The sequence below is a fragment of the Trachypithecus francoisi genome, unplaced genomic scaffold (genome assembly GCF_009764315.1).
Source record: "Trachypithecus francoisi isolate TF-2019V2 unplaced genomic scaffold, Tfra_2.0 Lachesis_group18, whole genome shotgun sequence".
NCBI classification, from domain to species: domain Eukaryota; kingdom Metazoa; phylum Chordata; class Mammalia; order Primates; family Cercopithecidae; genus Trachypithecus; species Trachypithecus francoisi.
The window spans coordinates 12,475,458-12,486,716 of record NW_022681463.1 but is presented as its reverse complement, the minus strand read 5'-3'; the positions used below and the strand labels follow the sequence as shown (position 1 = coordinate 12,486,716).

At 39.1% G+C, this 11,259-nt stretch overlaps 1 protein-coding gene across 10 annotated transcripts in view; it reads left to right on the top strand.

Moving 5' to 3' along the window:
- Positions 1–11,259, top strand: part of BIVM (basic, immunoglobulin-like variable motif containing) — a 41,528-nt gene that overhangs the window by 2,421 nt on the left and 27,848 nt on the right. For 5 of the 10 annotated variants that reach the window (XM_033177315.1, XM_033177309.1, XM_033177312.1 and 2 more), the window contains exons 2-3: positions 3,538–3,621; positions 5,427–6,019. In XM_033177315.1, the coding sequence (XP_033033206.1) occupies positions 5,542–6,019 (478 nt within the window). In that variant the 5' untranslated portion in view covers positions 3,538–3,621; positions 5,427–5,541. Of the gene's footprint in view, positions 1–1,393; positions 1,422–3,288; positions 3,471–3,537; positions 3,622–5,426; positions 6,020–11,259 lie in introns of those variants that run through there. The other 5 variants (XM_033177307.1, XM_033177306.1, XM_033177314.1 and 2 more) reach the window with 3 other exon arrangements.

The following is an 11,259-nucleotide window of genomic DNA, read 5'->3' as shown; positions in this document are numbered from 1 at the left end:
GACCTCAGATGACCCACCCGCCTCAGCCTCCCAAAGTGCTGGGATTACAGGCATGAGCTACCTTGCCGGCTTAGTAGTAAATCTTAATATAGCAACACCTCACTTGCCTGGAAGAGGGAACCTCAATCAATCAAAATGAGGGCCTACAGTAATGCCTGACGTGATGCAGACACTTAAAAGTTATCTGTTGAATGAGATGTCTACAAATGCTAGGCCCTGGGGATACAATAATCTGGAAAACCAGACTTGCAGGATGCAGACGTTGATCATATAAACAGATGCGCACAGAATTAAATGTAAAATTGCCACCTGGTAAGACCTGTGCGAGGAAGGTACTGGAGTCTCTACTGGGTGACCTGGCCTAGTTTGAGAAGCCAAGAAAGTTTCCCCCAGAAAGTGACATTTGAGCTGACGTTGGAAAGATGAATGGGAATTAACTAAGTAAGGGAGACAGTATTGGGAGAACCAAAAAGCAATGTGGAGCTTGGGGGGTGGGGGAAGGGAATGAGATGGAGCTAACCACATAGATCTAGGGACCATCAGGAGTTGGCCTTTTGTTCTAAGAGCAGAAGCTTTCAGGCAGAGGAGTTCTGTGATCATGTATATGTAGCAAACTTTATTTTCTAATATCTCTGCACAGGTCAGGTTAGAAGTATCAACTCACTGGGAATGGTTTGTAAATAGAGAAACAAAAGGAGTTACAAGATGAGTCAAAACAGTGACAGCTCAGTCTATTAAGTGGAGGGACAAACTGCCTCTCTATATCTCAGTATTGTCTATAATGATTCTGTTATTAGTATTATCAGTAATAAATTGTGCTTAGTGTACTTTAAGAAAGCTAGAATCTGAGCAAAGCACTGAGGATGCAATAATAGAAGCCCCCTTCGCCTCTTCGGGCTCTCACTGTAGTGAGAAAATAGACGTGAGACAGTGTGGAAAGAAAGTAAACACTAGCAGTGTTTGGGTCGTGGGATTTGGGTAATTTCCATTTTCCTGTAATATCTTTTGGTACTTTGCATTTTTTTGTAATGTTTTACTTATAAAATCTATGAATATTACATTTTCAAAGAGAAATTTACATAAATATAGTTTCCAATGAGAATGTTTCATGCCCTTGGATTTTAGTGACAGTCAATATAAAATGCATCCTTATGTTGATGATCTTCATTTTTTTTTGCTAAAACTTCGACCAAAGAGATCATCTTATTCAGTGACCATTATTTAAAAGCAAACAAACCAAAAACACAAATAAAACCAGACTGTTACTTTTTTCTGTCTTTCTTTCCTTTTTTTTGAGACAGAGTCTTGCTTTGTTGCCCAGGCTGGAGTGCAGTGGTGTGATCATAGCTCACTGTGCAGCCTCAAACTCCTGGCCTCAAGCGATTCTTTCGCCTCAGCCCCCCAAAGCACAGATATTACAGGTATGAGCCACTGTGCCTGGCCCACACTGTTACATTTTCTATTAATTGAGTGCTGTGTTCTATCTTTAGCTTCCAAGAAGCTTACCCCCAACTTTTGTGCTTAAATGCAGCCATTTCCCTTTGCCTATGTTTTTGATAAGAATATTCTCCATGGCTGGGCATGGTGGCTTGTGCCTGTAATGGCAGCAATTTGGGAGGCTGAGGTGGGAGGATTGCTTGAGGCCAAGAGGTCAAGACCAGCCTAGGCAACATGGCAAGACCCAGTTTCTTAAAAAAAAAAAAAAAAAAAAAAAAAAAAAAAGATTATTCTATATATGTTCCAAATGAGCATACTTTTACAATCCCTGCTGGGCGCACTGGCTCATGCCTGTAATCCCAGCACTTTGGGAGGCCGAGGCCGGCAGATCACCTGGCCAACATGGTGAAACCCCATCTCTACTAAAAATACAAAAATTAGCCAGGCATGGTGGCACCTGCCTGTAATTCCAGCTACTCCAGAGGCTGAGGCAGGAGAATCTCTTAAACCTAGGAGGCAGAGGTTGCAGTGAGCTGAGATCCCGCCATTGCACTACAGCCTGGGCAACAGGGTGAGATTCCATCTCAAAAAAATCAAATCGAATCAAATCAGATCCTTACACTGTCACACAGAGAGCTGGTCCTACAGGCAAAATTCCATTCAGTGTGAGGAAGGAAGCCCCGGGAAAGTGGAAGCCAAGTCTGAGATGAGGATATAAAAGGGGCAGTGCCTGGAACATTTCTGTCTCCCCACCAAACTCACTCCAATAACCTTTGCCTATTGCTTCTCACCCAGACCACATGCTCTTTCATTCCTCACCTCCCACAGCCCACCCCTATGACCCCAATACCACAAATACCTACCTCTCTGTCCACCACACTGATGTAGAGAAAGGCATGAAGATCACAGATGAGAAGTAGAAAATGCTGTTAGGACACATGCTAAGAATCAGAGCAACTCTGTCTTCCAAAAAGATAAGAGTTTGGTCGGAACAACGCCAGGTACTGAGCTTCCCTCTGCCATTATCATTGCACCACCAGATGAATAAGGAGAGACCATCAGCACTTCTACCTGAGGACCCACTACACCTACTCCAAGATTTTTTTTTACCAAAAGAAAGTGAAAGTTTTCAAATGAAACCACGGGAGGTTCCACCTTTTGTGGTAATGTTCCTATCCAACTGACCCTCCTGCAAACAACTATAAACTCTGCACAAATTATTTTAAAACTGAAGGGTTTTTCTTTTTGTTTTTGTTTGAGACAGGATGGAGTGCAGGTCGCCCAGGCTGGAGTGCAGTGGTGCAATCTTGGCTCACCGCAACCTCCGCCTTCCAGGCTCAAGCAATTCTCCTGCCTCAGCCTCCAGAGTAGCTGGGATTACAGGCACACGTCACTACCGCCTGGCTAATTTTTAAATTTTCAGTTGAGATGGGGTTTTACCATGTTGGCCAGGCTAGTCTCGAACTCCTGACCTCAAATGAGCCACCCGCCTCAGCCTCCCAAAGTGCTGGGATTACAGTCGTGAGCCACCACACCAGGCCTAAAAACTGAAGGTTTGAATAGAGAAAAAGCATGCTTTAAAAGTATTTTTTAAGTAAAGAAAATGGAATTTTGCCTAGCACATGTGGAGTCCTACTATGCAGCTCTGTTTCCTTAAATTCCATGAAAGCCATGCAATACCTTTGCTAGTTTCTCCTCACAGATCAGGATAACCGAGGGGGCTCTTGCGTGAATCATCTTCTATTTCTTGCAGCCTAACTCATAGGCTTTTGTTGTTCAATATTTGTGTGATGGTTTTGATACTATTTTTTTGTAACCCATGACAGTTATTTTTATTTCTAATTTTTTAAGTAAGCAAATGGGCAGAGATATTAACTGGTAAAAGTCCAACTGATCACCCAGGGTGGATTGAATCTCTCGACTGATGCTCTGTTGCTGGAGCCCTGAGAAACCCACATACCCCGCCTGGGCACCTGCCTGGGGTTGTCTGCTGCGTGACCTGGGATGGTTCAATTCACCAAGGACTTCCTCTGGTATAAATCTTCAGCTTCCTTGCATGCCCTCAGTTGCTATTTAAGCTTTCTGTTTTCTTCCCTAAAGGAATCAGTTTAGACTTGAAATTCAGTTTTTCCTGAAACTGATCAGAAGTTAGTGACACCTTGATTGGATCCGTTTTTCTGTCAGGTGATGAATCTTTGAAAAATTTCCTTTCCGTATTCTTTGTTGATTTAAATCTGTGGTCATTATTCATTATGTATCCTTTATGCCTATGTACTTAAAAAATCTTGCTAATGCATTATTTTTTAGACAACTTTACGGAGGTATAATTCACACACTGTATAGTTTACCCATTAAGTTATGCAATTCATTGGCTTTTAGTGTATTTACAAAGTTGTGTGTTCATTGCCACAATCATTTATAGAATATTATTATTACAAAAAGAAACTCCACCCCCAAACCTCAAGCCCTAGGCAACCATGAATCTACCTTCTGTCCCCATAGATTTGCCTGTTCTGGACATGTTGTATAAATAGAATAATACATTATCTGATCCTTTGTGACCATCTTCTTTTACTCACTATAATGTTTTTAGGGTTCATCCATGTTGTAGCATGGGTCAGCATTTCATTTCTTTTCATTGCCAAACAATATTCCATTGTATTGATATACCACATTTTATTTATATGTTCATCAATTGATAGACATTTGGGTTGTTTCCATTTTTTGGTCATTATGAATAATGCTGCTATTAACATTTGTGTGAAGATGTATTTTCATCTGTCATGGATATATACCTAGGCATGAAATTGCTGGACCATATGGTAACTCTGTTTAATTGTTGGAAGAACTGTTTTCCAAACAACTGGACCGTTTTACATTTCCACTAGCAGTGTATGAGGGTTATGATTTCTCCACATCCTCACCAACACTTTTTCTTACCTTTTTGATTATAGCCATTCTAGTGGGTGTGAGGTGTTATCTCATTGTTGTTTTGATTTGTATTTCTATGATGGCTAATGATACCGAGCATCTTTTCATGTGCTGATACTAAGCATCTTTTTATGTGCTTATTGGCCTTTTATTTTATTTTATTTTTATTTTTATTTTTGAGACAGAGTGTCACTCTGTTGCCCAGGCTGGAGTGTAGTGGCGCGATCTCAGCTCACTGCAAACTCTACCTACCAGGTTCAAGCGATTCTCATGTCTCAGCCTCCCTAGTAGCTGGGACTACAGGCACGTGCCACCACGCCTGGCTAATTTTTGTATTTTTAGAAGAGATGGGGTTTCACAATTTTGGCCAGGCTGGTGTTGAACTCCTGACCCCAAGTGATCCGCCAGCCTTGGCCTCCCAAAGTGCTGGATTACAGGTGTGAGTGACTGCGCCTGGCCTTATTGGCAATTTCTATACTGATTTTGAAGAAGACACTATTCAGATACTTTGCCCATTTTTAAAACTTGGGCTATTTGCTGGTCGGACATGGTAGCTCACGCCTGTAATTCCAGCACTTTGAGAGGCAGAGGTGGGCGGATCACTTGAGGTCGGGAGTTTGAGAACAGTCTGACCAAGATGGAGAAATCCCATCTCTACTAAAAATGCAAAATTAGCCGGGTGTGGTGGCGCATGCCTGTAATCCCAGCTACTTGGCAGGCTGAGGCAGGAGAAACACTTGAACCCGGGAGGTGGAGGTTGCAGTGAGCCAAGATCGCACCATTGCACTCCAGCCTGGGCAACAAGAGTGAAATTCCATCTCAAAAGAAAAAAAAAAAGGGGCTATTAGCTTTTAAATTATTTTTTAATTATTTAAAAATAATTTCATGCATTATTTTAGACTAATTTAAAAAATAAGATAGTGATCATGACTCCAGTCATATAGTAGTTGTAAACTTAATATAGAATGAAGGCATATGTATGCATAAAACTTGCTGTGCTTTTTAGTGCTGTTTGTGTATCTGGTGGATTGTTGATCATTCTTTTTCCTTTCTCTTAGGAGCTCATTTTGTGACTCTCAAGCTTTTATAGCATGCTGTAAACAGTTGTCAAAGTTGTTTATCAAGAAAGAGTTGCAAGTTCTTTCTAGTAATAGAAATTTTACACTGCATTCAATGCCTAACGTTGCAGAAACAGAAAGGTCAAATGATTCTGGAAATGGTGAGCACAAATCTGAGAGACAGTCACCTGAAGAGAATCTACAAGGTGCTGTAAAATCTTTCTGCACAAGTGCCTCAGGAGCACCCTTGGGTCCCAAAGGAGATGGTCATTATCCATGGAGTTGTCCAGTGACTCATACTCGGGAAAAAATTTATGCCATCTGTTCAGACTATGCCTTCCTCAACCAGGCGACCTCAGTCTATAAAACTCCAAATCCATCCCGCTCTTCTTGTCTCCCTGATAGTACCTCTATATCTGCTGGAAATAATTCATCAAGATACATTGGTATCCCGACTAGTACGTCGGAAATCATCTACAATGAAGAAAATAGCTTGGAAAACTTATCCAACAGCCTGGGCAAGCTACCTCTTGCATGGGAAATTGATAAATCTGAATTTGATGGAGTGACCACAAATTCGAAATACAAAACAGGTAAGGAGGGAGCCATGAGGTTCATATGTGAAAATAATGAGAAAACAAACACTATGTCTTGTTTAATCTTGCCATTACACATAGTTTCCTTTTATAATACTAAATAAGGAACATGGCTATCATCTTGTCTGTCACTGTAGTTTTGGGAAAGTAACCTTGACATAGGGCATGTAGTTCATTACAGGGTTTCCACTGGAAACTTCAAGCATAACCTTTGTATTAAATTATTTTGAAAGCTTTGAAAATCTAAGAATGTTGTACAATATTATAGATAAACAGATGATAGCTTAGAAAAGGTTAACAATATGGCTAGAACAACTTACTACTGTTTCATAGTTTATAGGCACATGAAGTCATATTTCCTGACCAAACATCTCTTTTTCCTACTATATAATGTTTTAGCTTTTTTTTTGTTAAAATTTTTTAGGCACCCAGCAAAGCCTCCATGTACCACTGAGTGGGTTGTATACTGCTCAGTTTAAGAGGATGCTCTTTACCTAGGTTGTGCGTAACTTTCACAGTTGCAATGGGGTGGTCCTATGGCAGATAGAAATACTTTATACTTCTTTCTTTTGAATTCAAAGTAATACAGGAATTTTGTGAGGCAGGTACTGCTACCCACATTTGTAGGTGAAGAAATCGAGGCTTAGAGGGGATAAATTTCTAGACCGAAGTTGCAAAGTTAATAACAGGTCAAACTAGAATTTGTATTTTACTTCTAGGCTTCTTTGATGATTTTGTAAAACCTTAATGCTTCTGCTTGTTCATCTGCAAGATCAACTTGTTTCATAGAATGTTATGTAAATTTGTAATTCTCAAAGGTAGGAGGGGGATTTTGCTTTTTTGTCTAAATTTGTAAGTAATGAGCCTGCAGTTTTCTTTTTGTCTAATGCCTTTGTCCAGTTCTGGAATTAGGGCTATGCAAATCTTCTAAGAAAAGTTGGGAAGTGTTTTTTCCTCCTGTTTTCTGAGGATTTTCAGAGAGATATTAAAATCTCTGTGTATAATTATGGAGTTGTCTTGATTTCTGTTAATTTCTGACAAATTTTAATTTGTCCATGTCATTTAAGTTGTCAAATTTGGGGGCTTAAAGTTAATGTTATCCCTCTAACATCTAAGGAATCTTTATTTATTTATTTATTTTTTTTGAGACGGAGTCTTGCTCTGCCACCCAGGCTGGAGTGCAGTGGCCGGATCTCAGCTCACTGCAAGCTCCGCCTCCCGGGTTTACGCCATTCTCCTGCCTCAGCCTCCCCAGTAGCTGGGACTACAGGCGCCCGCCTCGTCGCCCGGCTAGTTTTTTGTATTTTTAAGTAGAGACAGGGTTTCACCGTATTAGCCAGGATGGTCTCGATCTCCTGACCTCGTGATCCGCCCGTCTCGGCCTCCCAAAGTGCTGGGAGGAATCTTTATTGACAACTCCTTTTGCATCCTAACACTGGTAATTAATTTATTTTCTCTATTTTTTAAAAACTGATCAGTCTAGCTAGGAGTTTATCAATTTTGTTCATCTTTTCAAATAACCAGCTTTAGCTTTGTTAATTTTCTCAATTGTTTGTTTTCTATTTCATTGGTTTCTGCTCTTTATTATATCCTTCCTCTGACTTACTTTGGGTTTACTTTGTTCTTCATTTTCTGACTTCTTAAGATGAAAGCTTAGATTATTGTTTTTAGACTTTTCTATCATAAGCATATAATACCCCAAATTAGTCTTTAAGTACTGCTGTAGCTGCAGCCCACAAATTTGATATGCTTATTATTATTATTTAATTTGAAATATTTTCTAATTTCCTTTGCAATTTATTCTTTGATACATGTATTACTTAGATGTATGCTGTTTAATTTCTAGATATTAATAGTTTTTCGAAATATTGATTTCTAGTTTAGTTCCATTGTGGACAGAGGGCATATGCTCTCAGTCTTTTTAAATGTACTGAGACTTGTTTTATGACCCAACATATGGTCTATCTTGGTGAATGTACCATGTGCACTTGAAAAGAATGTGCATTCTGCAGTCATTGGGAGTATCTATAAATATTAATTATGTCAAAGTGTCTGAAAGTGTCATTCACATCTTTTGTGTCTCTGCTTAACTTGTGTCTTTTCTACCAATTGCCGAAAGAAGGGTGTTAAAAATCTTCAACTATGATTGTGAAGTTGTCTTTTCTCCATTTAATTTCTTTTTAAAAAACTAATACATGTTTAATAACAGAAAATTTACCATCTTAACCATTTTTACATGTACAGTTTAGAGGCATTAAGTCCATTTACGTTGTTGTGCAGCCATCATCACCATTCATCTCCAAATCTCTTTTCATCTTACAAAATAAACTTTGTACCCATTAAACAATAAATCCTCATTCCTTCTCCTCACACTCCCTCGAAACCACCATTTTACTTTTTGTCACTGTGAATTTGACTATTCCAGGTACCTTATATAAGTGAAATCATATAGTGTTTGTCTTTTTATGACTTGTTTATTTATAGCTACCCCTGCTCTCTTCTGGGTGCTGTTTGCTTTGGATACTTATTTCAGTCCTTTTACTTTCAGCCTATTTGTATCTCCAGATCTAAAGTGAGTGTTTCAAAGAGAGCATATAGTTAGCTAATTTTTTCTGTTTCTTTTTTTGTGTGTGAACCCACATATACAAAAACATATTTTTTTAAACCCATTCTACCAATCTCTGCATTTGGAGTGGAGAATTTAATCCATTTACATTTAAAGTAATCACTGATAAGGAGAGACTTTTGTCATTTTGCTACTTGTTATCTATATATAAAAACTCTGTTCCTATACTGCTTAATCCCCACCCACTTTCAGTTACTGATGTTATAAAATTACATCTTTATACATTGTGTGTCTGAAAACATAAACTAATAATTTTTATGTATTAATCTCTTAAATAATGTGGAAAAGAAAATGTGGAGCTACAAACCAAAGTTATTATAATAATAGCTTTTTTATTTTTATTTTTTTGTTTTGAAATAGGGTCTTGCTCTCTTGCCCAGACTGGAGTGCAGTAGCACGACTATGGCTTACTGCAGCCTTGACCTCCCAGGCTTAAGCAATCCTCCCACTTCAACCTCCTAAGTAGGTGGGACTACAGGTGCACACCACCACACCTGGCTAATTTTTTAAAATTTTTTGTAGAGATAGAGTCTCACTATATTGCCAGGGCTGGTCTTAAACTGCTGGTCTCAAGCAATCCTCCTGCCCGGCCTTCCAAAGTGCTGGGAATACAGGCACGAGCCACTGCTCCTGGTCTACTACTAGCTTTTAAACTAATAATAATTTTTCAAAAACATATTAGTCTTATAAATCATATAGCATACAAAAACTGGAGTTGCAAATTAACAAAATAACACTGGCTTTTGTGATTGTTCATGTATTACCTTCACTGAGGTAAATTTATTTCTTCCTGTGGCTTTGAGGTACTAGCTAATGTCCTTTGATTTCAACCAACAGGAATCCTTTTGGCATTCCTTACAGGGCAAGTCTAGTGATAATAAACTCCATCATTTTTTGTTTGTCTGGGAATGTCTGAATTTCTTCTTCACTTTTGAAGGACAGTTTTGCTGGATTTAGGAATCTTGTTTGAATTTTTTTTCTTTCGACACTTTGAATATATCAGCCCACTTCCTTCTGGCTTCCAAAGTTTCTGATGAGAAATCTGTTGATATTCTTATTAACAGTCCATTGTATGTGATGAGTTGCTTCTCTTGTGTTGCTTTTTAAGAGACTGTCTTTGTCTTTTTGCAATTTTTAAATTTTTAAATTTGAGGCAGAGTTTTGTTCTTGTTGCCCAGGTTAGAGTGCAATGGCATGATCTTGGCTCACCACAACCTCCACCTTACGGGTTCAAGCGATTCTCCTGCCTCAGCCTCCCAAGTAGCTGGGATTACAGGCATGTGCCACCATGCCTGGCTAATTTTTTATTTTTAGTAGAGATGGAGTTTCTCCATGTTGGTCAGGCTGGTCTCGAACTCCTGACCTCAGGTGATCTGCCTGTCTCAGCCTCCCAAAGTGCTGGGATTACAGGAGTGAGCCACCAAGCCCGGCCTTGCAATTTTATTGTATCGTATATTGGGTCTTTCTAAGTTCATCCTGCTTGGAATTTGTTGAATTTTTTGGATGTTTACATTCATGTTTTTTAAAATCAAATTTGGCAAGTTTTTAGCCATTATTTGTTTGGATAATCTCTTTACCCCTTTTTCAGGGTCTTCTCTTTCTGGAACTTCTGCAATGTATAGGTTGGTCCACTTGATGGTGTCCCCAGGTCCCTTAAGGTCTGTTCACTTTTCTTCAGACCTTTTTCTTTCTGTTCCTCATACTCAGTTATTTCAGTTTTCCCATCTTCAAGTTCACTAATTTTTCTGCCTGCTCCAATCTGCCTTTGAATCACTCTAGTGAGTTTTTCATTTCAGTTATTATATTTTTCAGCCCAATAATTTCTCTTTGGTTTTCTTCTAAGTTTTCTATCTCTTCATTGATATTTCCATGTTCTTCATACACACATCTTTCTTTAGTTCTTTTAGCATCTTTAAGATAGTGGTTTTAAAGTCCTGTCTAGCAAATCTGCCATTTGGTCTTTCCAGAGATGGTTTCTGTTGGTTTATATATTTTTTTGTTTCTTTGAATGGGCCTTATTCTGTTTCTTGTGATTTTTTTGTTGTTGTTGTTGGAAACTAGACATTCAAATGTTATTTAATAATGTAGTAACTCTGGAAATCAATACCCCTCTTTCCCAGAGTTTGTTGATTTTAGTTTTTGTTTTTTGATGGCTATAGGCTGTTTCTATGCTGGTAATCAACCTGAGGTATACATTTAAGGGCTTCTCAGGGAAAAGCCCCTGCCTTTCTCTGAGTGTGTACAGTGATTTTCTAAATCTCACTGTGTAAGTGATTGCTTTTGAATATACTGTTTTTGAAATGTCTGACTCCCCAAAGGGAAAATGAAGAGAAAAAAAAATAGAACAAAAAAACCACACCCCTTAAGTCCCCTGGAAGTTGCTTCAGTTGTAGTGGGAGGGGCTTGCAACACTGGAAGGAGAGTTGCAACAATGGCTGCCCCCCTGTATCTGTACTTTCAAGATCAGAAGCAGCAGTCAGCAATCAGAACACAGGTTCCCAATTTTAGTAGGACATGGACCTTTTTGCCCACCATGGTTCCCACAAACTGCCTGGAGCTTCTCCAGGAACATATGCACAGTTGCCTGGACTTGGGGATAGGTACTTGTACC